This window comes from Aspergillus melleus (genome assembly GCF_016097325.1).
Source record: "Aspergillus melleus strain CBS 546.65 chromosome Unknown contig5, whole genome shotgun sequence".
In the NCBI taxonomy this organism is placed as follows: domain Eukaryota; kingdom Fungi; phylum Ascomycota; class Eurotiomycetes; order Eurotiales; family Aspergillaceae; genus Aspergillus; species Aspergillus melleus.
The window spans coordinates 2,544,553-2,572,417 of NW_025763374.1; the positions used below are offsets into that span (position 1 = coordinate 2,544,553).

At 51.2% G+C, this 27,865-nt stretch overlaps 6 protein-coding genes across 6 annotated transcripts; all 6 read left to right on the top strand.

Moving 5' to 3' along the window:
* Positions 1 to 390: 390 nt before the first annotated feature.
* DNF1 (phospholipid transporting ATPase) lies at positions 391 to 6,111 on the top strand. Its single transcript, XM_046091021.1, has 4 exons — positions 391 to 1,281; positions 1,358 to 4,309; positions 4,370 to 4,599; positions 4,654 to 6,111. The coding sequence occupies exons 1-4, from the start codon at positions 829 to 831 to the stop codon at positions 5,555 to 5,557; spliced, it is 4,539 nt and encodes a 1,512-aa protein (XP_045946996.1). The 5' UTR covers positions 391 to 828; the 3' UTR covers positions 5,558 to 6,111.
* Positions 6,112 to 8,066: 1,955 nt separating this feature from the next.
* On the top strand, positions 8,067 to 14,102 carry SEN1 (putative tRNA-splicing endonuclease). Its single transcript, XM_046094823.1, has 3 exons — positions 8,067 to 12,985; positions 13,084 to 13,191; positions 13,271 to 14,102. Exons 1-3 carry the CDS (start codon positions 8,213 to 8,215, stop codon positions 13,376 to 13,378), a joined length of 4,989 nt encoding a protein of 1,662 aa, XP_045946997.1. The 5' UTR covers positions 8,067 to 8,212; the 3' UTR covers positions 13,379 to 14,102.
* A 2,043-nt stretch (positions 14,103 to 16,145) lies between these two features.
* On the top strand, positions 16,146 to 21,033 carry LDX57_009296 (uncharacterized protein). Its single transcript, XM_046091022.1, has 3 exons — positions 16,146 to 16,408; positions 16,537 to 18,745; positions 18,793 to 21,033. The coding sequence occupies exons 2-3, from the start codon at positions 17,906 to 17,908 to the stop codon at positions 20,653 to 20,655; spliced, it is 2,703 nt and encodes a 900-aa protein (XP_045946998.1). The 5' UTR covers positions 16,146 to 16,408; positions 16,537 to 17,905; the 3' UTR covers positions 20,656 to 21,033.
* A 329-nt stretch (positions 21,034 to 21,362) lies between these two features.
* On the top strand, positions 21,363 to 22,258 carry LDX57_009297 (uncharacterized protein; the record flags this gene model as incomplete). The annotated part of the gene is made up of 2 exons (XM_046091023.1): positions 21,363 to 21,386; positions 21,485 to 22,258. 2 exons carry the CDS (start codon positions 21,363 to 21,365, stop codon positions 22,256 to 22,258), a joined length of 798 nt encoding a protein of 265 aa, XP_045946999.1.
* A 291-nt stretch (positions 22,259 to 22,549) lies between these two features.
* LDX57_009299 (uncharacterized protein) lies at positions 22,550 to 25,168 on the top strand (the record flags this gene model as incomplete). Its single annotated transcript, XM_046091025.1, has 6 exons — positions 22,550 to 22,714; positions 23,410 to 23,679; positions 24,030 to 24,216; positions 24,520 to 24,646; positions 24,793 to 24,948; positions 25,061 to 25,168. Exons 2-6 carry the CDS (start codon positions 23,583 to 23,585, stop codon positions 25,166 to 25,168), a joined length of 675 nt encoding a protein of 224 aa, XP_045947001.1. The 5' UTR covers positions 22,550 to 22,714; positions 23,410 to 23,582.
* On the top strand, positions 22,804 to 23,025 carry LDX57_009298 (uncharacterized protein; the record flags this gene model as incomplete). The annotated part of the gene is made up of 1 exon (XM_046091024.1): positions 22,804 to 23,025. The coding sequence occupies one exon, from the start codon at positions 22,804 to 22,806 to the stop codon at positions 23,023 to 23,025; it is 222 nt and encodes a 73-aa protein (XP_045947000.1).
* Positions 25,169 to 27,865: the final 2,697 nt, after the last annotated feature.

A 27,865-nucleotide genomic window follows, 5' to 3' on the forward strand; every position in this document is an offset into this window, starting at 1 on the left:
CCAGGAGACTGCAGAATAGATTTTTCACCAGATAAATTGATGTAGATGAAACACGACAGAAAAACCGAGAGTTGATATCCATTATTATTAAGATGACGATCCATTTGATGGGAAACTTACGCGTTCTTCTTTCCACGCAGATTCCCTTCCAGTGACCGTACCGTACCGGGCTGACAAGCACCCGTGGGCACCGCCTGCACTCCGTTAATCCCGCCCGCAGGTAAGGTAAATTGGTAATCCGTAAGAATCTCTCTCCTCCTCGGGGCCAAGCAGACTCTCTCTAGTAAGTCAATGCTGTCTGTCCGCTTTTCCCTCTCTCTCCTCACCCTCACTTCCCTCCGTGAACTTGCTTTGCCCTTTTTTTCCCTTTTCTTTTCTTTTCTTTTTTTTCTCCCCCGTGCCTTAGGTTTCCTTCGTCACGTCCCTTTCAATCGTACATGTCAATTCTCCTATGATCTAGGTTCCGATAATCTACCTATCTCGACTTCCCTACCCTTCCGCTCGTTTTGCCATCCACCCTCTACCAACTCGGTTTGGGGTCCCTCCGCCAACCTCGCTCCCCTCGGACTGCAGCTCTCTCGTCCTGGTGTCCCACCACGACAGTTACAGTCGCAATTTCCGCTGTATATATTTTAACTGCCTTGCGACGCTTCCTCCAACCACCCCCCCTTGGTCCGCTGAACTGCCGACACTAAAGGAGAGTATACGAGGATCTGGCTGCCATCGTCGGGGCCCGGCTCGTAGGAGCGGATGCTCTCCCTCCACCATCGTGAGAAACACAGCACGGTCGCCCATTGCATGCCCCCGCGAGGGTCACAACTAGCCTAAATGGCTTCGGAACATCTTGGCGCAGAGCTCAACGAGCCCGGTCTAGAGGCTAGGGAGGTGCCCAGCAACGTCTCGGTGCCGACAAAGCGACAACGATGGGCAACGCAGCGGGTCGGCGGCACCGGCGGCGTGCGGAAACGCGTGTCCATCATGGATCGCCTTCATAAGAAGACGCAATCGAAGGATGAGAAGCGCAAGTCCACGGCCAGCAATCTTCCGACCGCCGAACACCCTGACGCCGAGGGCGATTCCGAAGCGAGTACTCGAAGGGTCTATTTCAATATCCCTATCCCGGAATCGGAACGAGATGAAGACGGTCACCCCAGCGCCGCGTATCCCCGGAACAAGATCAGGACTGCCAAGTATACGCCTCTATCGTTCGTTCCGAAAAACATCTGGTTGCAGTTTCACAACATTGCAAATATCTATTTCTTGTTCATTATCATTCTAGGTGTACGTCCTCTGTTTCGCGTCCAGTATTCGAAAGGAGTGAGGGGTCTTTCCCCTGTGATGCTAATCAATCATGCAGTTCTTTTCCATCTTCGGTGTCGATACACCCGCCCTTAACGTTGTCCCGCTGGCTGTCATCGTAGTGGTGACCTCAATCAAAGATGCGATCGAGGATTGGCGGCGAACGGTACTCGACAACGAAGTCAATAATTCTCCAGTCTACCGCTTAATTGATTGGAACAACGTCAATTCGACCGAAGACAATGTGTCGCTTTGGCGTCGGGTCAAGAAAGCCTCTACTCGGGCGACCATATTTACCTACAGGTTCTTCAAAAATTTGTCTCAGAAGAAGAATGGCGGTACGACGCCCGAGGAAAGCGACCGGCGCGCATCCTTCATGACCACCGTGTCCCCGCGAGCGTCGATGTACTCTCAACGGGGCGATGGCGAGCCCGCAGACGACATCATCCAAATGACTCCCGTTTCATCCCCGACCCCCGAAGCACGACCAGACTGGCCCCTGCCGGGCGGAAACGACGCCCACTATCTGCACCCCGACAAGGCAGCGCGGGATAGCATGGCTGTACCGCCTACCCCTACCACGCCTCCTCGGAAAGGTGGTAGCGTGGTCGACAAGACGAAGCAGACCCTCGGAAAGGCTCGGTTTAAACGCGATTTCTGGAAAAGTATCCAGGTTGGAGATTTCGTCCGATTGTACAATGGGGATCCTATTCCGGCCGACGTCGTGGTGTTGTCTACTTCGGACCCGGACGGTGCCTGTTACGTGGAAACCAAGAGCTTGGATGGCGAGACCAACCTCAAGGTCCGACAAGCTCTGAATTGCGGGCGCCAAGTCAGACACGCCAAAGATTGCGAGAAGTCCGAATTCGTGATCGATAGCGAGGCGCCCCACCCCAATCTGTACGCCTACAACGGTGCGCTGCGATGGGACCAGCGCGATCCGGATTTCCCGGAAGCCCCTCGCAAGGAAATGGTGGAACCCATCACCATCAACAACATTCTCCTGCGTGGTTGCACTCTCCGCAACACCGAATGGGCCCTTGGTGTGGTTGTTTTCACTGGTGAGGAAACCAAGATCATGCTGAACTCGGGTGCGACGCCCACGAAGAGAGCCCGGCTCGCCAAGGATCTCAACTGGAACGTCATCTACAACTTCATTCTCCTGTTTGCGATGTGTCTCATCTCCGGTATCGTCAACGGTGTCGCGTGGGACTCCAACAACAAGTCTCTGAATTATTTCGATTTGGAGTCTTATGGAGCTACGCCGGCGATCACTGGTATCATCACGTTCTGGGTGGCGCTGATCCTGTTCCAGAACTTGGTTCCGATTTCGCTCTATATCTCTCTTGAAATCGTTCGTACAATCCAGGCCGTGTTCATCCACAGCGATGTCTTCATGTACTACGAGAAGCTGGACATTTCCTGCGTTCCGAAGTCTTGGAATATCTCGGATGATGTAGGCCAAATTGAGTACATCTTCTCCGATAAGACAGGTACCCTCACTCAAAACGTCATGGACTTCAAGAAATGCACGGTGAACGGCGTTTCATACGGTGAAGCCTTCACGGAAGCTCAGATCGGTATGGTACGCCGAGAAGGTGGCGATGCTGATGCTGTGGCTGCCGCCGCCCGGGACCGAATCGCCAGGGATACCGAACGAATGATTCGACTGCTTCGCGGAATCCATGACAACCCTTATCTACATGACGACGCGTTGACTTTCGTCTCATCAAACTACGTCGCGGATCTGGACGGCCAGTCGGGCGTCGCCCAAAAGAAGGCCACGGAGCACTTCATGCTTGCTCTTGCCGTCTGCCACACCGTCATCACCGAACACACCCCTGGAGACCCCCCACAGATTGAATTCAAAGCGCAATCCCCCGACGAAGCAGCTTTGGTTAGCACCGCTCGTGATTGTGGTTTTACTTTGCTTGGCAGAACGAATGACGACCTTATTTTGAACGTCATGGGCGAAGAACGAACCTACACCGTTCTCAACACCCTGGAATTCAACTCGACGAGAAAGCGAATGAGTGCAATCATTCGCATGCCGGACGGTTCGATCCGACTGTTCTGCAAGGGTGCCGATAGTATCATCTATTCGCGTCTGGCCCCCGGCAAGCAGCAAGACCTCAGAAAACGAACTGCGGAACACTTGGAAGTATTCGCCCGCGAAGGTCTCCGGACGCTGTGTGTGGCCGATCGGCAACTCAGCGAGGAGGAATATCGTGCATGGAGTAAGGAACACGACATTGCCGCTGCCGCGCTCACCGGCCGTGAGGAGAAGCTTGAGCAGGTGGCAAGTGAGATCGAACAGGATCTCATGCTTATTGGTGGCACTGCGATTGAGGATCGACTTCAGGACGGTGTCCCGGATACCATCTCTCTCCTCGCGGACGCCGGTATCAAACTCTGGGTCCTTACTGGTGACAAAGTCGAAACTGCAATCAACATCGGCTTTTCCTGTAACCTGCTCGATAACGACATGGAATTGATTGTTTTTAATATTCCCGAATCCCAGCCACAACGGGCGGCACAAGAGCTCGACAAGCAGCTACAGAAGTTCGGGTTAACTGGCTCCGATGAGGAGCTGGTTGCGGCCCGCAGTGATCATTCGCCACCAGCCCCGACCCATGCCGTTGTTATCGATGGCGAGACGCTCAAGCTTATGCTTGATGATAAGTTGAAACAGAAATTCCTTCTCCTGTGTAAACAGTGCAAGTCCATTCTCTGCTGTCGTGTCAGTCCTGCCCAGAAAGCTGCCGTCGTGCGCATGGTGAGAAACGGTCTGAGCATCATGGCACTCTCCATTGGTGATGGTGCAAATGATGTTGCTATGATCCAGGAGGCCGATGTCGGTGTTGGTATCATCGGAGAAGAAGGTAGTCAGGCGGCCATGTCGTCGGATTATGCCATCGGACAATTTCGCTTCCTCCAGCGACTCATTCTCGTGCACGGAAGGTACTCTTACCGTCGCATGGGTGAGTGTATCGCGAATTTCTTCTATAAGGTACGCTTATCTTGATAGAACCCTCCCCCTTCGCTTGATCTCTTTCTAAACGTTTGGTAGAACTTGGTCTGGACCATTGCGCTTTTCTGGTACTCGCTCTACAACGATTTCGATGGCTCGTATCTCTTCGATTATACGTACATTGTCTTGGTCAACGTCGCCTTCACGTCATTGCCTGTCATTCTGATGGGAATCTTTGACCAGGACGTCGATGACAAGGTTTCTCTTGCCGTCCCGCAACTGTACATGAGAGGTATTGAGCGAAAGGAATGGTCGCAGCTTAAGTTTTGGTAAGTAGTCTTTCTGTGCTGATATAATCCTGCGTTGACACTAACATACTGCAGGTTGTATATGGCCGATGGCTTGTACCAGTCAGTTATGTGCTTCTTCATGCCATACCTTCTGTATCAGCCCGGGAACTTCGTTCACGCCGACGGAAGAGATATCAGTGACCGGACGAGAATGGGTGTCCTCGTCGGCACCAGCGCAGTCATTGCCAGCAACGCCTACATCATGCTGAACCAGTATCGGTGGGATTGGTTGACGGTGCTGATCAATGTCATTAGTTGCCTGCTGATCTTCCTCTGGACCGGCATCTACTCTTCTATCTCCGCATCAGCTCAGTTCTACGGGGCTGCGTCAGAGGTGTATGGTGCATTGTCATTCTGGACGGTCCTTCTCATCACTGTTGTGATCTGCCTTCTCCCACGGTTCGCCATCAAATCCTTCCAGAAAGTGTTCTTCCCTCGCGACGTGGACATCATTCGCGAGCAGATTACCCAGGGCAAATTCAAGTACTTGGACCAGTACGAGGCGTTTGTCCCCCCGCAGAGTAAGGCTCCCTCCGGTGGTTTCAGCGACGAATCTGCTGCCTCTTCAGATTTGGGTAAACCAATCCAACCTAGTATGAAGCAGGACCCCTTTTCAGATGACCAGCAGATCTACACGCCATCCGTCGCCCCCACGTCGCACACGCACAACACGCATAATCCGCGAAGTCAAAACGGTAGCAATGGAACGAACTATGCCTCCAGCCTCGATACCACTCAGCACTACCACCCTCAAACGGTGGACTACGTCCGGAACTCGGCTGAGCGCACGCGGCATTCGTTTGATCGAGTCCGACATGATTTCGATACCACCCACGACCTTTCCCGTGTGGAATCGTCACTCACCGGGGCTCATGAACCGCAAAGTCCCCACAGTCCACTCAAAGGCCCCTACGATCCTCCCACGCATGCCGTATAAAACCCCTGCTGTTTGTTTTCATATATTAGCTCTCGCTTGATTTCCTTCCTGTCCTTACGACCCGTCGGTTTCTTTTCTTTTCTCTTTCCTCTAATTGCCGCTGCATCTGATCTGTTCTATTTTGTATGACGAGTAATCTCCTTGTTTTACTGGAGCCGCGTTGTCTACTTATTCCCCGATAGAAGGCGTTCGGTATACAAATCTGGTTGGTGATTGGCGCACATTTCTTTTTGTGTTTTACTGAAGTTTTTCAACTTCATCCCCCTTTGCTTTCCGCCCCCTTTACATCTACATCCTGGCGTACTACTGCCTGTCTCTTTCTTGTACAAAAGCATCTCTGTGAATGCGCATTCTCTCACCTTTTCTTATATCCGTCCTTTCTTTTTTCTCTTTCTTGTTTGCTTTTCATATAATAATCTCGAGCTGCTTAAGCTCCAGGAGGTTTTTAGTGCTTCGAAAGCCAGCACATGCAATGAGGTTATGTGGGGAGGAGATTTACGGGTTTTACGTGTTCTATTGGAAACCTCAATGAATTGACTATTGACGTGGATGTGACCATTCAGTAATAAGGGGTATTCCGTAAATGAGCTAGGATTTTCCCTAACCAGAAACGCGACTCTCCGCGTAAAGTGGCCGCAAGACGTGCCTCACCGCCCTGGTTCCCCAGCCAATCGGACTCCACAAAACGCCCGTGCCAATTTACTCTTTGTATTGCCTGCTTCTCCGATGCTCTCTCTCTTCCTTCACCCACTCACAATTTCTTTTTGCCTTTGAAGCTGGAGGAGGCCTTGGGGTGAATCTCACCCGTTATTCCCTTCTGCCTGGTACTGCACAGACCTTGTTCTCTCCTTTGATTAGCCCTGCCTCCCTTTACTGTGCTGTTATCCATGGTGGCGTGCCTCTGAAAGGTGAAGCTTCATTTCGTCTCCTCGCATTGTTAGCCATGGTTATATTGGTGTCGGTGATCATACATTATAGCTGGATGGTTTGACGACTTTGATACTGGACAAGGATCTTGTATTTTTTTTTTTGCTGCGAGGATATATTCCGATATTGTCGGAAAGGAATGCCGTGATTTTTCACCTGTTGCGACAATACACACAGCGTACCTGTATAGGTTGAAACCGACGCCATGGAGTTCATGGATATTATTGGGTAAGTTGTCTATGAGCTGATGATATTGCCTTTCCAGTTGTTTCAACCCCCCGTCCTTCATATTGTAACAGTTCAGTGACCGTCTTTCGCAGCGAACTCCAGGCCCTCCCCGATAACGTCCACATCCTGTGCCCCCGACAACATGACGATGACCACGGCCGGTACGACGATCCCAACGAGGTGGACGAGTCGGGAAAGAGTATGGCGGACGTGATAACAGCAGCGACGACCCGCAAAGAAAAGTTCCTGTCCTGTATGCGCATCTTAGCCTACAGCCAGGAAGGGGTCGAGGAGCTACAGAACTGGATCTGGCGCAAACTGGACGACTCGCTTGAAAAATGCGACCTCTGCATCAAGAAATACTACACGGGGAAAATTTGGCTGATGGAGCACCTGAAAGAGACCTACGATGACGAGGATATCGAGCGGTTCGCGCGCATGCTGGACGAATGGGATATTAAGCGGATAACACGGAATTTGACCACGGCGACGGAAAAGTTGAAAGCGGCTCCTCCGCAGGAAATCGGATTGCATGTGTTGGATCGGGCGTCGCTGCTGTCGATTTTTGAGACGCTGAGTTGCGACGCTATGCTGCGGAATGATGCGCTGTTGCAGCAGCATTTCGATGAACCTTTTCGACTGATCCAGACGAAGCGGACCCTCAAGGTGTCGGACTATATCCCTGCCGTGACGCGCTTCCTGTTCGACCCGAATCAAGGCCGTAGCTATTGGGCGATTAGCTCGTGGATGCGGTACTCGCGGCCTCCTTCGACGATGGAATTCGATTGGGCGGTTAAGGAGGGACTGTTGGATGCGCTGCGAGTGGCGTCTCAGCAGCCCGCGCAAATAGCGGTGATACAGAGACTGTGGCGCGGAATGCAGCTGGTCGTTCGCCGCTTGGATAAAGATCAAATTACTCATGACTTGCGCGCCCTTGAGATCGATCCTTGCCGTCTTTCGGTGGACCATCTCGGAATCCCATCACCGGGGTTGAGGTTCTTGTTGAACACTATTCAGATCTTCCTGGAGAAAGCTCCAGGGGACTTCTGGGACGCCATGCAAACGATATCACCACAAGCTCTCATCGAGCTTGTTTTCTACAACCCTCAGCTGGATACCTTCTTGATGCAGGCCACCGAAGGGGAGCCGTACGAAAAGTCCGCCACGAAAGATATGCTGTCATGGATCACCCCTTTTATGTCCTCCCTCAAAGGTGCGCATCAGCCATCGGCGTGTAGGTCTTTGGTGTATCAGCTTCTCGATCGCCTGCAGGACTCGCGCTTCCCCAAACTAGCCAGGTATCATTGCTTCCACATCGGTTTGATCAGCTTGCTACATACGCTACGCAGCTTCACCGACCATGAATCTTCGAGAGGTTCCGTGGCACGTATTGTCCTGTCCGAGACACTGGGAGTTGTGGGAGCAAATATCCTTGCGATCCTCGAACCCCCTAAATTTGACGTAGAGCAAGGGAAGCAGCAGGAGATATCTACACTATGTATGGATGTCATTCGGAATACCCTAGCGCTTGAGTGCCAGTCTCTCAAGAGTGATTATGAAGTCATCTTGCGGCAGAACACTCTCCAGCACGGGGTAAGTACATATTCGTCCACTATCTGGGACGCGGTAGTAGCCCATCTCCATGAAGACAACCTGCCTCTCTCCACGTCGGCTCTACTCGGTATACTGCCCCTAGTTGGCCTGGAGAAATTCCCTACGAGGGGTGATGCCAGCCAAGAGAAGACTCACTTCAACGTGATCTATGGACACCTTACTCATCTATCGTGTCAAATAATTGAGCGCCTCGCGGACTTTAAGCCCGAACACCTTGATGAACTTTTCAAGAGCCAGGACACAAGCAGCGCTCTGATTTCCGCACTTTTTGCCGCCGACCTCAACACCTATCAAGCTGCTGTCGACCTTATCAAGAACGTCAGCGGTCAGTCCGCCAGAAGAGATGCGATCTCCCATCTACTGCAGGCGTTCTTCTCGACAACCATGTACGGTCTCAGTTGGTCTTTCCGCCGGATATCGAATATGAAAACGTTTGCCTCGGCTCCTCGAATGTTACACACGGGAACGGACATTGTGGATATTCTTTGTGACAGCCAGAACGGCATGCTCCGAACCCGCAAACTTGCTGAACGGAGGGAGGTCCTTTCGCTGCAGAAGCTCTGGGAATACTTGTGGCAGGCTTTGACTACTATATTCGATCAGACAGAATCCTGGCATCTTCGTGGTAACGACCGATCCGTCATGCTGGAGTTCTGTCGGGATAGTATCCAGTTCGCCGATCTATTATTCGACCAGTATGGCGTCTTCTTAAGTGCTGTTGGTGACGCAGACCCGAACTCGGAACCCTCCGCGCGCGAGAGTTTCCTCAAGTCCCCAAGCACGACGATGAGTGCAATGGTTAGATGGCTTCGACTTAAGGATGAATATCTAGCCACTACGCTAGTGGGACTGGTGTCTAAACTTCTTCGGCGTTTGGGCGAACTCAGTGTTACCGCCGTCAAAGATGATGCTCTGAAGTTTATCGAGAGCGTCGCCGTCACTTCGACCACGAAGACGATCTTGACCTTGCGGGAGAAGGCAGAACTTGTTCGGGCTTTAGAGGCGTACTATAAGAAACCCGTAGTAACCGCGTCGACCGCTAGTTTCAAGAAGCAGAGCAGCATCACTGCATTTGCCAAGCCCTCGGACGCTTCGGGTACCTCTGGTCCCTCGAAGACGGCGGATGAATATGACGACGATTTGCCGGATGATGTCCTGATGCAGCTGTCTCGGTCTGTCGAGCTCAATAAAGCACGGGTTGCCGCAGAGGCCAAAAAGAAGGCCGAGAAAGCCAAGGCACTTCCCGCGATTCCTAAACCTACACCGGCACCTGTGAACCCTGCCCTGACTGTCCAATCTTTCCGTGAGAAGCGAGAGAAGGAAAGAGAGGAGAAGAAGAAGCGCGACCTGGCGGCGCTGGCCCGCTATAAGAAGAACCTCGGCGCGTCTGGCGTTGCTGAGCAAACCGCCGAACAAGGATCCGGATTGAGTGGCATCGGGGTTAAGGGTAAAGACCACAGCCATCCCGTGGATAGCATGATGGTCTCCTCTGGATCGGAATCCGAATCTGAGAGCGAGGACGAGCTCGACAAGGAGCTCTTTGGCGCGAAAACGAAAAGCAAACCCGACGCCGTCAGAGCGTACGAGGAAAGCAAACGGCTGGCGCTTAAGCACCAGGGCCCGGTCAAGAAGGTCCGGCAAGTGCGCTCGGCGAAGGACATGCGAGCGCGATTGGCACCGGATCTGTCATCGCTGCATCGGACCATCCTCGCCTGGGACTTTTTCGCAAACGGCGATCTGCCGCCGAACTCTGGGCGGACGGACTACAGCTTGGTTTCCAACGCGTTCAGGGATCCTATTGAGTATCAAAAAACGTTCGAGCCTCTTTTGATCTTGGAAGCTTGGCAGGGGTTCCAGTCATCAAAGGAAGAGAATTCGTTCAAAACATTTGAAATCAAGGTCGCCACTCGTCTGTCCGTGGATTCGTTTGTTGAAGTTAGCACGGTTCTCCCGGCCATGGAGGCCAAGGACTACGGTCTGGGCGAGGCAGATATCGTTCTTCTGTCAAAGGCAGAGGCCCCGACTTCGAACGCGTCCGCTCCTCATTGTCTGGCTAGAGTTTCCGGGATCAACAGGAAGAAGGGCACTGTTGAGGTGTCTTACCGAGTCAATCCTGGAAACGCCTTCATCAATGCCCTTGCTCCGGGTGCAACAATTCATGGTGCGAAAATTACATCTTTAACGCCGCTTGAGCGTGAATACGGCGCGCTTATGGCCCTACAATATTATGACCTTTGCGAAGAGATCGTGAAGGCCAAGCCATCGCCCCTTCTTAATTACTCCGACGCCAGTCTAAAACCCATCGCGGATAACTATAACGTGAACTCGGCCCAAGCTAAAGCAATCAAGTCCGCTCTGGACAATGACGCTTTCACCCTCATTCAAGGTCCTCCGGGATCCGGAAAGACAAAGACCATCGTTGCCCTTGTGGGTGCTCTCCTTACCAATGTCCTCGGTGACCAGGGCGTAGCAATTTCACGGCCGACGGCCATCCGCGGCGCACGACCCCCGGCAAGGACCACTACGTCAAAGAAGCTACTTGTGTGTGCGCCCAGTAACGCAGCCGTTGACGAATTGGTCATGCGATTTAAGGAAGGTGTTAAAACAGTGCACGGGCGGCAGGAGAAGTTGTCGGTTATCCGATTGGGAAGAAGCGATGCTATCAACGCGAATGTTCTTGACGTGACCCTGGATGAGCTTGTCAACGCGAGACTGAACTCGAGTTCCCGCAAAGACTCCGGCGAAGTTGACCTCCAGAAAATCTACATGGAGCACAAGTCCGCCGATACCGCCTTCAAGGAAACGCGCTCGAGACTCGACCAATGCAGAGCGCAAGGCCTTCCTATTCCGGCCGAGCTGGAACGGGAGTTTGATTTGCTCAAGAAGAAGAAGACCCAGCTGAGCCAGCAGATTGACAATGCCAGAGACAAGAACCATTCAGCGGCGCGTGATGCCGACTTGAACCGGCGACGGATCCAGCAGGAGATCATTGACGGTGCCCACGTCATTTGTGCGACACTGAGTGGAAGTGGTCACGAAATGTTCCAGAATCTGAGCATTGAGTTTGAGACGGTCGTTATCGATGAGGCGGCACAGTCAATCGAATTGAGTGCCCTCATCCCGCTGAAGTACGGCTGCTCTAAATGTATCCTGGTCGGTGATCCCAAACAGTTGCCGCCCACTGTCTTATCGACAGTCGCTTCGAAATTCCAGTACGAACAAAGTTTGTTTGTCCGAATGCAGGCCAACCACCCGCGCGATGTACATCTCTTGGACATCCAGTACCGTATGCATCCGCAGATCAGTGCTTTCCCGAGTGCTGCCTTCTACGACAGCAAACTGCAGGATGGTCCGGACATGGCTAAGCTTCGGACGCGTCCGTGGCATCAAAGCCAGCTTCTCAGCCCGTACCGATTTTTCGATGTGCAGGGTCTTCATCAGAGCGCAGCTAGGGGCCACTCACTGGTCAACTTGGCTGAATTGAGGGTCGCGATGCAATTATACGAACGTCTGATGAGCGACTTCCAGGGCTACGATTTCGCTGGAAAGATTGGCATTATCACGCCTTACAAGGGTCAACTGCGGGAGTTGAAAACGCATTTTGCGGCCCGATACGGCAATGCCATCTTCAATATGATCGACTTCAATACCACCGACGCTTTCCAGGGTCGAGAGAGTGAGGTCATTATCTTCTCCTGCGTTCGATCTTCCAACAAGGGAATTGGTTTCTTGTCCGACATTCGTCGTATGAACGTCGGTTTGACGCGTGCTAAATCGTCTCTCTGGGTTCTCGGTAACTCTCAGTCCCTGGTGCAGGGTGAGTTCTGGAATCGTTTGATCAAGGATGCCCGCCGAAGGAACGTCTACACAGATGGCGACGTCTTGAAGATTCTTCAACAGCCTCAGTTCACCGGCTATAACAACGTCGAGATGATGGACATTGACGCTCCGGGGTCGAAGACCCCAACTGGGGTGGCATCGGTGGGATCTGTCTCTCGACCATCCTCCGTCTCCCTCGATAATCTTCCCTCTGACTCCCCCTCGGTGTCAGCCTCCGGAAGAGGCACGCCGCCCATGCCACTCCCAGAAGGTCCGTCGGGAGGCCACAATGGCTTGGATGAGACTCGCATGTGCGGTAAATGTGGCAGCTTTTCCCACATGACCCACAACTGCGACAATATTGAGGCAAGGGAAGCAACTCAAAGCACGTGCTTCAGGTGCGGGCAGTCGGGACATACACGTATCATGTGCACGGCAGAGCGATGTGTGCAATGTGGCCATGTCGGACATCTCGCCGCCTCCTGCACGTCGGCCAAGCCTCTGTCCAAGTTCGAAAAGGGGAAGATTGCGCGGGAGGAGAATAGCCTGGCTCATATGCAGAAGCAAAGAGCCGAACGCCAGCGTGCCAAGCAGCTCGGGGGCCATGACCCCAAAGTTCCGTCGATTCAGGTGACCACGGGCTCGGAGACCAATAAATCGATCGAGCCGCGCAAATCGGTCGATTCCAGCAAAGGCTCGATCAAACGCAAGCGTACCAATTCGCCACCTGCTGATGCCCCGACTGGTCCCAAACGCAGGGGCGATCCAAATGCTCCGCCGAGTGCCCCTAAGGGTCTACGGCGCGGTAAGCTCGATGCCAATATTCCAACTAAGCCCGATGTATGTCCCCCAACCCCTTTTCTTTTTGGCTATCGGAATGATGTTTTCCCCACCGTCCCCTGTTAGTCTGGTTTCTTCTGAGCTAATCGATTCCACAGGGTCTGGGACTGGTCAAACCATCTCGGGATGGGCCGGCATATGCCCCTATGAAGCAGAAGAAATCTGCACCTCCAAGCGGCCCAGAGGTAGGCTCCGCATCGACAGATGTACGTTTGAATCCCTCCGCAGGATTCCGTCCACATGGCCCCTTTTGTGTATTACTTTACTAACTCGTACCTTGCGTAGGCTCCACGGCAGCCACCACGCCCAGGCAACGGAGTCAGACCTCCGCCTCCTCCCATGAGGCGTAAAAAGAAAGATGCCGATCCGTTTATTAGGCCGAAGAGAAAGTAGATTCATGAGCGTCTGCCGTTGTGATACCGGACCGGACATATCTACTATACACCTTTTCCCTGCTTTTACTTTCGTCTCAGGGGTTGTAGGTTGAAAGGTCAGATGACCTACTGACTTACGTATGACACGCTGACTTTTTTCTTTTTCTTCTCCATACATCTGTCTGTCTGTCTGAGCGTCTTGAATCTTTGGGACTTACCTCCCTCTTTCTCATGTGATCCCTACTCGTTCATTTCTTCGCATTTTCTTCGTTCTACCATATATGTCATACTACCTTTTCTATATGTATCCTTTTTCTTTCCCCGTCTGCCCTGTACTATTTTCCTACTTACACAACACATCACCTACCCTTTATTTTGGTCTGCTTGTAAGGCTTTATCTATCAGGAGGGTTCTGATGTTTTCGAAGACAGGACAGGACAGGACACGAAGACTAAAAGCATTACGAGGCGTTTTGTTTATTCCCATCTTCTACTGTTTGTATGTGGACGGTCGAGAAATTTCTTAGATGGTGAGGTGGTACTGGTGGATCTTTCTTTCATCTCTTTTGAGTTTTCTTTTTGATCGATGGATACATGGATTTCAGGTGGGTGGATGAGTGGGTGGGTGTATCATTAGATTTTTTGTGAATACATTGAGTTGGCTAGGTACGTACTTACTTTACATACATATATGTTGTGTCAATTTACTTACCTACTTGGTTGGATATATCTGCTTCAGCTAGTCTTTGATAAAGGAGGTCCATCGTTACAGTAGTTAGAAGGAGAAGCAAGAAGTTAGGCGTGTTTGTACATACATATTATTGATGTGCCTGTACTATTGTGAAACACATAACGCATGCCAGTAACCAATAGCTAGCTAGCTAGTGACAATAGAAAAGAATCCTAGACCCTTCCATATCTTCCTCGAAGAGATCGCCATATGCAAGTCGTAATCGTGATCACAGCGATATACCTAGATCCATGGATTCATACTGGGTGCGTTAGTTAGGTGCTGTAGGCAACAACGAACAACTATTCTGCTTACTGTACTGTACTGTACATCGTACGACTTAGAGTTGGGTAGGTTCGAAATTAATTCAGATCCCGACGGATGTACTGTATTTAATAATGTGATTGTCCCTGAGTTGAGTTGAATTTGATTGTTTGGGCGTGGTCTGATCATGCACAGATATTTGATTAATGTAATTGATAAATTGACTGGCCAGTCTACGGTTGGAAGGGAGAGACGAGGGAGAGATTTCTTTCTAGCTAATGAATGCATCGCAAGCACTGCATTGCATACTTGGTTCGAGAGACAGGAGAGAAAGAGAGAGAGGTAAATGCTAACGAAGACCAGACTACAGGCCTGCCTAAGACATTTATTTGCCAAGAACAAGCAAGCAAACAAACAGATCCCCAAAGCACTAAAGTACTGTAGGTACTATAAGCCGTCGTGTCACTTTCCTCATCAAGTCGAGTCCCCATCTCAGCTCGGTTCGAATCTCAGATGATCGGAACCCGTCATATCACTGATGAGCTCATCGTACGATCGATTCGATCCGATATGATACAATAGGAGGCGGACGAGTGGGTGCCTACTTGGTGGTTATTGTCTGCCTTACAACCTACACTACACTGGGGAACCCTGGTAAGGAAAAGGAGAGAGGAAGGGATCCGTCTATTATTCCACTGGGATGGATGTACACTGTGCAGCTGCTATGTATGTAGTAGGATATAGTTTCATGATGGGTCGCACAGACATCGAAACCTGTCAATCAGTCAACCAATCCATCATGGGGCTCTGTCATGTCATGTCCTGTCAAACCAAGCCCTCACGGAAAAGCAGAACCTAAACAGTCAGTCAGTCAGTCAAAATAAAACGCAAATAGCTAGATTCTGATAAGATCCAGCTCACCAAGTTCCATTGGACGATAGATCACTCAACATGGGCAGATCTAAGACCTGTCATGCCGATTGCCGCGGCCGATGTAGCTTCCCGGCCACGATCGATTGGCGGATCGAAACCTTTCTTCAGAACGGTTACACGCATGGAGTCGGAGATAATCAAATCATCGTTTCTGATGGGTTCGAACTCTGCATGAACGACAGAGACATGATGTGTGGGATGGAGACGGGTGTCCACTTACTGTACATATGCGTGTGGGGGGTGGGATGTGGGTGGATGTGAGAACTGGGGATAGCCGCGTACGACAGGGTAAATCCCTCTTTTTTTTGAGGATTTGCGCGAACTGCTTTCTTTCGTTCGTTCGTTCTCTGTCTGCAAGCTTTGTCTGTGTCTTTTGGCTTCTCTACTGCATTCTGTTATCTGTGTTCTTTTCCTCTGTCCTCTGCAAGGGGGAAAGGGGAGGATGTGGACCTGGACTGGTTGGAGGAGTGTCGTCTCCTTTTTCTTCATTTTGTTTTATTTTCTATTCTAGTTTGACTATGAGGCGAGTAGTTACAGTTTGGTAGTTATTGCTCTTTTCTATTCTATTTTAATTCAATCTAGTTTTATTCTGTATGTGGATATCGGCAATCCCCTTCTACAGTAGTTCTCGCTCCCTGCACTTCCTTCGTGCCGTTCCTTGCCTGAGATCCCTTGGGCGCGTGGTGATGCTGCACCAGGCAGAGTCCTGACACGAGGATTTCAGGGGATTGTGACAGGAAAGGGGCATGGGCATGGAGTAGGAGAACACGGGGTCTCTCCCTGCTTTTTGTGTATGCTACGTATAGAATCGTGGGTGTCTACATAATGGAGTGCAGACTACAGGATATCTAGATACTGGTTCTTGAGGTTAGGTCTACTAATTAGGTTTTAATACTAACGAGTAGTGAATAATACTAATTAAGTTGGACGAAATGGCTATGATTCGAATCTGGTCTTCTTTATCCTCCGGGCCACCGAATCGGGGAAGAATTAGGGCAAATAATGGCGAGAGGCGGCGGTAAGGCTCGCTTTGTGACTCGTCGTCTTCCTTCCATCCCATCCATCGCATCTATCACATTGGAATGATTGTCGCGCCTGCATCGCTCCCCTTGCCACTAGTCGTGTAGGTTTGCTTTTCTGTTCTTTTCCTATGCTTTTCTCTTCTCCCGCTCCACCCTCCGTGGCCGCTGGTCCTTACTTTGGTCAACGGACTTACGTGCCCTCCGTGCCACTGACTGTCCGTCTGATCAGAGCCAGAGTTGATAGCTCACATCTTCTGCGTCATTGCCGCTCTCTCTCGTAAGGGGATGAACTCATTCGTTTTTGATCACCCCATCTCGAACCCTCCGGATGGGTCCTTCGACCAGACTCTGATGATCGGGTCTCCTCTGCCCATGATCCCATCCCTTGCGTGTAACGGTTCTTCGAGGGTCCCCTTGTACCTGAAATAGCCTAATAGGAGCTGAAATGGATCCAGCACGACGTCACACAAGCTCCTAACAAATGCCGATCTGGGTTTCCCTTATTCTGGACGGAGCCAAGCTTCCCTTTGTTCATCCTGGAAGTTATTGAGCGATATCGTCGAATCCAGAACCAACTAACTACAGAATAGAAAGACAGAAAAAAACAATAGCTCCAATTGGGAATGGACGGCCTGGGTGGACGCAGAACGAAAGGGAAAAAAAAGGACTACTGCAGCCATGACAGGGGGACCCATCTTTCCGATCAAATAGTCTCTCCCAGCTGGATGGAGCCCGCCAGTCTGTCATTTGTGGCATCTTGAATCCCGATCGAACTGCTGGCACGGACGGGATCGTCTTCGCTCTCAACGTTTCTTTCTTTTCTTTCGAGAATTTTTTTTCTTCTATTATCATTATTGGACCTTTTACTTTTTCGTTTTTATTTTCTCCCTCTGTCGTTCCATCCCCTTTTCGGCTACGAAGGGTCTATCCAACTAGCCTTCCTTGCCGCCATCTCCCTGTTGGAGAATTTTTATCCTCTCTTGGCCCTTGGTGGCCGATGAATCCTAGCATGGTGGCATAGCACTACTTAGATCTAACTCTATCTCTTGAATTATCGAGAACGAGGTCCGCTCTTCATTCGGCGATGCATCTGCTCTGCATTCTTTCGGTTTGTCACGCCCGGGATGGATGCACCCAGTTATCTAGTAGCGTGACAGGTCGAGAATCGATGTCTTTCTTCTTAAACTCGACAGTTCCTTTGCTTCCCCTACTCTGTTCTTCTTGAAGTTTTCTTTTTCCATCCAGTTCCCGCAGCGGCGACATCCCTTTGAGTTCCTGTACATACATGAGACATTGCATTCGTTTCTTCTCTTTGGTTTGCTTGTCTCGTCTGCTGCTTACTTCTTAGCTTGCCTACATTGCCCTCTTGCCTGACTTACTTGATGACATCTGTTGACCTCAAAAATAACCCTATCGTGTCGCAAAAAGTATAAAGGGATTACGGTCCTCCTTTCGCCTCCCTCGCTTGCCCTTTCTTTCTCCCCCTTATACATACCGCACGCCTTCGACGCTCTCCTCTCTCTCACCGCTGTCGATGCGGACCTCTCGTATCTACCACGGGTCTGTTTGAAATCCGACCGGTCCAGCTCAGCCCACTTATGCAGCATCGGAACGAGTTGCATGAGAACCTAGTCGCCCCCAGTCCAATCGTTCCCACCTGTCGACCGAGCTCGCAGCTGTCCAGGCGAGGACACCGCAGCATGTCCGCCCTCACGACCGGAGACCCCCAGCGCCCCGAAACGCCCGCGAGCCAAGCCAGAAGTGAAACCGTCCCCGAGCTGGTACAACTGTTCCAGGCACAGAATGCCTCTCCCAGCGGCAGTGCCCAAGGCTCGGGGGCCCGCGATTTCCTGAAGGCGGGCCACCGGCGCTTACGGCAGCTTGCTCAGCGCCAGAAAAAGCCAGTAGACCCCAAGGTCAAAGCCGAGGAGGCGTCTCGTCAATTGATGGCGCTGCAGCAAGCGGGGTTTCTGCCGCCGCCTAAACCGAAAAGATCCGAGGCGAAACAGAGTCTGGACTCGACTGTGTCGAGCTCGAATTTGAGCTTCATGTCGAGTTCACGACGGGATGTGGAACGCATTGGACAGCCGTGGCTGGATGATCCGTTGCAGAGATTGGATACACGCGAGACGAAGGATAGTCGGATGTCGTCGATTGATATCAGAGATCTGACGTCGCTGGTTGGGGCTTCGGTCTCGCTTTCTCATTTCGAGGATGGGAACCCTCCGCCTTATCAGCCGCCTACTCAGCCGAGCAGTATTGCAGGCGATGACTATGTTTGTGTTCCTATACCGAGCAATGCTGGTGCTTCCGGCTTGCAGAGCAAGGTACAGGAGACTGGTTTTCGAAAAGATAGGACGGACGCTCCTCCCGAGACTCCGAACCCAGAGTTGGCTACTGGCTCCGGTTTGTCTGCAACTCTGGATGACAGTCACCAGGTAGGTTTCAATGCATCGTGCCAAAGCTAAAGACTAACTGTGAGCAGCCAAGCACTGAGAAAGCGCATGAACCCAAGCCAGCCGAATCCAAAGACGCTGGAAACAAGTCAGCGCGTAATTCAACTTCGTCCAACACATCGGCGTCTTCACAGACCCCTGCACACACGCTCAAACTTTTCCCTGACCCTATGCCCCCGCGTGTTTCGAGCAAAGGAGCCTGGCGCATCTCGAACAGTCGTCCACCAAACAGAGCTCTCCCAGTGACTCCTGAAAGTCGGGAATTGCGGCCGGATGACAAGGCCTCCGCGGGCAAATCATGCGGTGATGCCCAGAAGCTGTCCAACAGCACCCCGAAAACCCATGAATCTGGTGATGCTTCAAGTGGCTCAAGCCCCGATTCATTAGCACTACCTACCAAGCTTACCGGGCTTTCGGCAGCCAGTCCCATCCATGAAAAGTTTCCCCGTCCGCTCACGAATCGTCGTCCCGCTTCCCTGCCACTGGGTGCCATCAATGCATTCCCTCTCCCTGCGCCCACGCGACCGCTGCCTCTCCTGCCAGAGTCTCTTGCGGGTATCAATGCGGACCGAGAACGAAACACTGCTGCCGGGCAACGGACTCCCCAATCTAAACCCAGTACCTCGGATTCCCGGTCATCCGGAGAAGTCTCTGGCGCCAGCTCCAAGGAGAGTGGCGCCCAGTCTGGAACGAGAGAGAACAAAGACGCGGCTGCCATGATGCAGAATGGCACTTCCAAGACCTTTTCAAAACAGTCCGAGTCTAAGGAACTGGTTAGGACCGGGCCTAGTAGAGCGGAGAGGGTGCGGGCATTGAAAATGAAGGATATGTCTGCCAGCCGTCTTTACCTGAAGGGCGGAGACAAGACACCAAACGACGATCAATCGTCCAGGTCTTCTCGCCCATCCACAGAATCATCACAAAAGACTGGTAGAGAATCCATCGATTCTCGTCTGAGCGAAGCCAACTCTCAATCGCCACCTCTTTCTCCTCTGCTCTCCCAAATATCCAATTTCCCCATCAGCAATAACACCGCCGGTAAACGCGCCTGCAGCTCGCCTGTACTCTCGAATGGAAGAGACGAGCGCTCATCGCTGTCCGAGTCCAACCGCACCTCGCGCGTTTGTCGCAGCAGTAGCGCACAGAGCGCAGATGTCATCCATGAGGACCTGCCCATCGGGCAGAGACCGGCAGATTGCGCCGAAAGCCCTCTTCCCTCCTCGGAGGACGAATGCGTGAGCGGAAGCTCGCATAAAGGCCACCAGATGCGTCCCCTCTCTTCGAATCGACAGAAGCCGGCACCTCTTTCTCTAGGCGAGCATGCCAGCCACCGCGCACGACACTCCAAGAAGAAGCTGCTACACGAGTCCACCGGGCCCTCTACTCCTCGGAGCCGCAGGATCCGCGGAGTTGAAAAGTCATCGCCGCAGTCCCAGTACTCCCAGAGCACCTACTACTCTCAGGAATCACGGAGCAGTCGGCATCGCGCGTATGCCATGAACCTAGAAGGGCGCATCGCGCACCTTGAGCGCCAGAACAAGATCCTCCAAGCCGCGCTGCTGGCCGCTCTGGATGTTGGAGTCAAAGAGAATCTTGAGTCTCTGCTCGGCGGCTCGACCACCTCGCTGTCTGCATCTGGCACCGGCCGAACTTACTCGTCCACGAACTCATCCGGCTTGGATGAGCCTCCCCGACGCAGCAAGACCAAAGAACAGTCTTGTTATCGTCAGGAGAGCTGGATCGCTAGCCCCGGATCCAGTCGACGAGACAGCTACGGGTCATCCGACGACAGTGCCAATGTGCGCGAGTTGGAAGACATGATCGAGGACTTTGATTTCGACTGGATCTTGGATAAATCTAGTTCTGAGAGACATCCGATCAGCCGGAACTAGCCTTTTCTCTGTTTTATGAAATCTCTATTCCATTCCATTCTTTTTTCTATTTGCAATCATTCCCTGGGAGGCTTTCTCGCTGAAAATATACCGTCACTCTTTCTTCCGTTCTTTCCTTTGGTTCGTTTTGTTTTGTATACTCTGTATGTTTTCGTTGGGTATTTGATTTGGTCGTCAACATCCATCTCTCTTTTCATGTTAAACTGTAATCTCCTTGGGTTCTCGGTGACTGTATGTACACCTTTATGGGTCATTCCTTCGTTGTCTGTTTTGGGGTTCGTTTGTCGTGCCGCGGCATTTTGCTGTTTTGTTGAAGATACCATTGTTTGTGTGTTTTGTGGTTTGGTTTGCATAGTAAATAAAATGCGATTATAATCATCCTACGTCAGTTCGAACATATGAAATGAGTAGCAACGAAAATTAACTCCCCTAGATATGCCACTCTTGCTAGATGGTGAGATTCCTGCCTAAATCGTCAGGACTCCACGATATCGCTTAGTCATCCCCAGACCACCAGCTTCGAAGCTCCTTCAATCAACAAACAAAATAGGGCCAGCTTCAATTCAGTTCAGAGACCAGCTTCCAGTGCGCAACTAGGCAATGTCCTGAGATACGACTGGTCTACCTTCGAAATCATCACATCTCCAACCATTTCACTGGCGCACTCACCAGACCTCACCACTTCATATCCCCCCGCATCCTCGAAAATGGCGGCCACAGCATCAACAACAGTAAGACCTTCTCCTTATTAGCAGAAGCTCTGCCGATACAAAACCACCGCCTCCGAACCAATGTCAAAGCATAGAATACTATAGCTAATCCCAACCAGCCCTTCCAGATCCCCCAACATGTCACCGCCCTCCTATCGCATCTGACCTCCCGCCCGGGCGTCCAATCCACATTCATCCTCTCCCGCAAAGACGGCTCGATCATCCAGAGCACCGGGCTGATCGCTTCGAAACCGGTGTCGAATTCTCCCTCCGCCTCCGCTTCTTCTCCGGCCGCGCCCGGAGTGTCGCCGAGTGAGGAACCGGGCCCGGAATCGCAACCGCAAGCACAACCCCCTGCGGTGGGCTCTCCTTCTTCGCCGTCCGCCGATCCCGCCTCCCCTTTAGCACCTACGACTACGGCTGCTACAGCTACGACTACGTCTACAGCTACGGCTACTAGCCCACCAACTCAATCTACGGCGACGGCAACGACGCCCTACCAACCCTCCCACGCCGAAGCCCTCGCCGCGCACGTCTTCGCCTTCGTGGCTAGCGCGACGGGTCTGAGTGTCTCGCTGTCGAGGCCCCCTGGGACGGAGAACCAGCCGGCGGGATCGAGGTCGACGGCTGAGCCGGGCTTCAGCGCGGGTGGCGTACAGGAACAAGGTCTAAACGGGGTATCCTCATCCGGCGGTGGACGGGAAGATGGTGAGGGCGGCGAGGGATCTGATAGAGAGGATGACGACGAGGTGAAGTTGTTGCGTATGCGGACGAAGAAGCATGAGATTGTGGTGGTGCCGGATCGGAAGTATTTGTTGTGCGTGGTGCATGATGTAGCGGGGGCGAGTGGTGGTGGTAGTGGAATTGGGGGTGTGGGCGGAAGGGGACGGTGATTTTACTGCCTTGTCTAGGATGAGTGAGTGGTCGTTGGGACTGTTGGAGGATGAGTATAGGTTATGTGGTTAAGAGGTGGTTTGATGTTTCTTCGAATGTGTGAATGCACCTGGACATATGTTTTTGCATGGAATATACCCGGTTGGAAAGCAGATGCTTGGTTTGTTGATTTTGTGCCCATTCTTTTATATAACATTGATATTGTTTGACTAGGTTAGTTTGCGTGTATTTTCGTAGAGTATTGCCATAGCCAGGTTGGCGTGGAAGGATGCAGATGAGTCAATCTAGTCCTGGTATCCAACTAACCCAAGCTTGTTTCGGTGTAGCGACTATCTCCTCAGACGGAGATAACACGCCATTATTATTCAGGCCTTCTGCCTAAGACTGGTCAGTTCTGCCTAGTTCAATATCGAATCTGGATGATTATTTATACTGCCAACTGATACAAGAAACAGGTCCTGCATCCACGTCTACTTTATCTACTTTACTCCACCATTGAAACCCCTCACCTAGTATACTCCCCACTATCGAGAACACCAGCAACATGGCCCTTCCATTCAGCCAAGTCCCCTCCGGAGCAAAGATCCCTCCCTCGCCTTTCAGAATCCACGTTCCAGACGAGGATCTCGAAGAGCTGCAGCTTCTGGTCAGACTCTCCAAGATTGCCCCTCCAACGTTCGAAAGTCAGCAGCAGGACCGGAAGTACGGTGTCACGACCGAATGGCTGACCAGGGCTCGAGAGGCATGGAAGACCTTTGACTGGTAGTTATCATCTTGCTATTTATTTCCCCTCTTCTGGATCCGTGCTCGTCGTTTACAGTGCGGTAGGATCAACTAACAAGAAACAGGAGAGCCGTGGAAGACCACCTCAACGGTTTCCCTCATTTCAAATACTCCGTGGACGAATTAGACATTCACCTGGTGGCTTTGTTCTCTGAGAAACCGGACGCGATTCCAATTCTTCTACTTCACGGATGGCCAGGGAAGTTTCCTTCTCCTTCCATCCATGTATAAACTTCTGTGTCGCGTCGGAAGATTTCAAGAGATCTAGACCAGATTAGACCACCCTACCTCTACCTCCACCGTCGACATCTATACCTACATCTTACACTACCTATGAGTACGAGTACTAACCCAGTCAAACCAACAGGCAACTTCACCGAATTCCTCCCCCTCCTCTCCCTCATCAAGGAGCGATACACCCCGGCCACCCTGCCCTATCATTTCATCGTGCCCTCGCTGCCCGGATATACGTTCTCCTCAGGGCCCCCAACAGACAGGGACTTCGGGACCGAGGACATCGCCAAGGTGATCAACCAGGTTATGGTCAACTTGGGTTTTGAATCCTACGTCGCACAGGCGGGTGATATCGGGTCCAAGGTTGCGCGTATCTTGGCGGTTGATTATGAGGCTTGTAAGGGTATGTCCTGTCCTGTCCTTCCTGTCCTTGTCCTTGACCTTGCCCCTATACCGTAGTCCCTGTGTTCCTGTGTGCCTTCAACTCGCGCTGTACAGCACGCACTGTGCTATACTCGATATCGGAACGAGTGTAGTCTGAGGGGTCGTGATGTGCTACGTGGGCATCAGCGTGATTTGGAATATATGGCTAATTCGTCCTTACGCGGGCACTATGTCTATGTAGCGGTGCATTGTGAGTTCTCCATCCCATTCCCTACCCTTCACGCCACTTCACTCCACTCAGTCATAACAATATACGATATACGATATACACCCGATACATCTAATCTTATCTAACACCAACCGACACAGTAAACGCCTGCTTTGTCCAAAAACCCGCCTCCGTCGCCGACTCCGAGCTTTCGGAGTCCGAGACCCAGAATCTGCAACGTGCGCAGTGGTTCGCGCTCTGGGGATCGGGATATTTCGTTGAGCAGGGAACCCGCACTAGCACGATTGGTAATGCTATTGCGACGAACCCGGTGGCGTTGTTGGCTTGGTAGGTTGATTCCGATTTGATTGAGCGTTGATGATATGGATTGGTGATGCGGCTGCGCGTGCATGGCATGAAAGACACAAGTTGATTGAAGTCGATCAAGTCGGATCAAATTAAATCAACATACATTGAGGCCATCATGATCAATGATGGTGATTGATTGGTTGATTTGCTTTGATCTGATTGATTCTTGTTGGGACATACCTGCTGGGGTTGGATTGCCTTTCTTATGCTTCTACTCTTGCTTTTCCCTATCACTGTAGTGAACTATCGCTGAACCATCACTGACTTAACCATTCAATACAGGATCGGCGAGAAATTCCTCGACTGGGTAGACGATCGGGATCCGCTTCCCCTCGAAACGATCCTCAAGTCGGTGACGTTATACTGGCTGACAGGGACGCTGCCGCGGTCGATCTATACGTATAGAGAGGTGAGCTAGTTATATTCATCCATTTACTTACTCCCTTCATCGTCCATTTCCTATCTTGTCTTTTCTTATCCCCCCATATCTTCCCTTATGAGACCTCACTTCAGAGTTTGTTCAGCTACTAACCATCCTTGACCTTGAATAAACAGGCCTTCCCACCCCCACCGGTCCTCCACGCCATGGACCCAAGATGGTATATCCAGAAACCATTTGGATACTCATACTTCCCTAGGGAGTTGATCCCTGCCCCGAAAGCGTGGGTCGCTACGACGGGGAACTTGGTGTTTTGCATTTATCATGAAAAGGTGTGTACATATATTCCCTCTTACTCAGGAGACCAATGTGGAGGTCGAGTCCTGTGGAGAAGACGAAGACAGGAGGGTTGGCGAGAGAGAAGCTAATCAATATGACATCCAGGGAGGACACTTTGCGGCACTTGAAAGGCCCAAGGATCTGCTTGATGACGTTTTGGCGTTTGTGGAGCAGGTTAAGGGAGATTTGCTTAGGGCAGGGAGTAGGTGGTAGGGGGTAGGTATAGTTGTGGTTTACTACTGGACAGGGGGTTGGATTGGGTTGTTGGGTATGAATAAGTATACTCCGGTAGGTAGGTAGGTAGGTAGGTAGGTTCGATTAGACATCCTACGTTGACAGGGGGGAGGTTGAGAGTAAGGTATTCTCCACTTTCAGGTTCTGGTCTTGCTTCTTTGTACTCTTCTCGTGCGTGGACTATAGTATACTATAGTTGAAGGGATTATGTATATTTGCATAAATCCATATAGACATACACATACTCCGTACACATTTCCTAATGCCTTCCCGGGTCCTAAAGCAGATCCTAATCCAATCACATAACCCCAACTCACCACCTCAACCCGATAACTTCATTGTCACTTAGCCACTACAACAAGTAGATCGAGAACTTTATCACCTAGCTACTTCCACCAATATCTACCGTACCTACGTCTAGTTAAAAGCCCAGAGTCAGACAGGATCCGAGTACCTTAACAGTAATCCTTACAAAGCACCTCAACCCTACCTACAGTACACAGTAGACACTACATACACGAGCAAACGACAATCCAAAGCTGGCATGCGGGAAGGGAAGCCTGCATTAGCACGCATCCTTTCCATGCACGGCTTGCCCGATCGGGCGAGACGGTGTCGTTCTGTCGGACTGACGGGACAAGACAACGTGCATGTTGCGTGGACGGGGTATGCATGGTCGTTTTAGCTTTGTGGTCTTGGCCTTTCGGGCTTGGTTTACATTTCACAGGACCTGTGACAGAGGAGGGAAGGGGGTATGGGGTTACTTACTAGTGGCTAGCCACTTTACGAAGTCGTAGATATACCAAAAATATAGTTATTCATAGTACACCATACACTGTCCAAAGGAGAAAGGACAAAGTACTCGTATATTCTATTCCTCTCTCTTTCACACAAAAGACCAACCCTCCGGCCCAAAACTGCATTGCATTTGCATTCCTGCCGGCGCATGCAGCTCGGACCGGGTTGGCGGTCCAGTGCGGTCGAGTCCAGTCTGGTCCACGCGTGACCCCGCAGGGGGATATTATTGGTTTTGAGGGTAGTTTTTGGGTTTGGTTGGGGTTTGGGGTTTTTGATGATAAGGGTCTACGCAGTAATGGTGGTACGTTTTTGGAGTAGGGATATTTGTACGTTTTGATTGTGGTTTGGCGGGTGCTATGAATATATACCTTTTGTCGGCGGGGATTAGGTGTCTTCCGAAGTATATTGTAGAGACTAGTTCTAAAAATGAATAGGTCCGAGAATGGACACAGAGATAGTAATCAAGAACATGCTCTATCATGTATCCCACGTAGAAGATTTCTAAGATTGAGAAAACAGAAACATCTATTAGAGCTATTGTCTCCGACAAGTCCGACTCTCCGACTCTCCGACTCTCACGGGATCCCCGGCATCTGTCTGCACGTGACTCTTTATGACTCAGCCAGGACGGGTTCTACGCGCCGGCGTTGCTGCCGTCACATCCGTCTTCAGTTGAGTACATCTCTACTACTCTAGCACTGAGTACACTCTCAGGTTGGAGATACACTACTGACAACACGCAGGACAATATGTACATTACATATGTACCCTAATACTACTGTAAGTCCAGTACTTGACAGAATGTATCCTGCAGGTAGACAAAGAAAGACCCGCATCGACGCATATACACCCGCAAGACAAACAATCAGAATGAGTAAGAATGATGACCCCGATCATAAGATTCATAATACTCCCTGACTAAGGATTAGGGAGACAAATGAAAGGAACCAACCTTCGGCCAGTCTGATGATCTTCGTAATCATTCTCATTAGCTGATGAAATACCAACCCCCCCGGCCAGTCTCGTCGTCGACAGTAAGACTAACTCGGGTGGAGTTCTCTGTTGCCTGGTGGTCCCACAAGGACAGTTGTCTTTGCACGACCATGGAATTGTCCGTTTATGCCTGCCTGCGCGACCGGCTTGAGTTTAGTTGGCCATGGTCGGGGGGAGTTATGCCGGGACTTTTCCTGATTTCTACGGAGTAAGTTCTAAGATGTTTGCAGAGTAAGAGTCAGAATAAGGTACGGAGTAGAGTTGGCTGTGTAGTCTATTATTATGTACTCTATAGCATACTATATATTGAGATGATAAAAATAGGATGCAGCAAAAAGGAGAACACCGCCTGCGTCACCGACTCACAGCCTCTCCGGCCGCGAAAGGGTGGCGTGGAGGCGGCTGGACTCCCCGTCCGTCTTCGGCGCTTTGTGCCTGACTGTTAGGAACTTGGGAGGATGACGGAGTTGTCTTTGTCTTCGATTATTGATATGATTTAATCATTAATTCTACTACGAAGGACTCCACTGTCTGGAGTATCGGTAGTCATACTCTGCACAGTTAACTGTTCTACTCCAGAGTATGGATGCCTGAGGACGGGAACATCGATAATCGGTATCTACAATCTATAGATATGCTGCCAACAGATACCATAAAGTGATAGAGGAAGAGATAAAAGAATAGAACAGAGTTTACATGACGAGATTGAAAAATCTAGAGAGGTCATGAGTCTCTACCGATAGCATATACTCCGTCGACGAACCATGCCCAAGTTGGGCGTTCTTCGGAAACGGCGCGGAGTCATCGACCTTCTGCTCCCGGCCACTTCCCGATCCTGACTCGTTCTCGTCTCCTGTTCTCTTCTTCTTCTTCTTCTTCTCTCTC

Coding starts and splice junctions, on each gene's coding strand:
- DNF1 (XM_046091021.1), top strand. CDS start 829: ATGGCTTCGGAACATCTTGGCGCAGAGCTCAACGAGCCCGGTCTAGAG. Junction 1,282..1,357: donor TGTTCATTATCATTCTAGGT/GTACGTCCTCTG, acceptor TCAATCATGCAG/TTCTTTTCCATCTTCGGTGT. Junction 4,600..4,653: donor TGGTCGCAGCTTAAGTTTTG/GTAAGTAGTCTT, acceptor AACATACTGCAG/GTTGTATATGGCCGATGGCT.
- LDX57_009296 (XM_046091022.1), top strand. CDS start 17,906: ATGCAGCATCGGAACGAGTTGCATGAGAACCTAGTCGCCCCCAGTCCA. Junction 18,746..18,792: donor CTCTGGATGACAGTCACCAG/GTAGGTTTCAAT, acceptor AACTGTGAGCAG/CCAAGCACTGAGAAAGCGCA.
- SEN1 (XM_046094823.1), top strand. CDS start 8,213: ATGGATGTCATTCGGAATACCCTAGCGCTTGAGTGCCAGTCTCTCAAG. Junction 12,986..13,083: donor ATATTCCAACTAAGCCCGAT/GTATGTCCCCCA, acceptor TCGATTCCACAG/GGTCTGGGACTGGTCAAACC. Junction 13,192..13,270: donor TAGGCTCCGCATCGACAGAT/GTACGTTTGAAT, acceptor TACCTTGCGTAG/GCTCCACGGCAGCCACCACG.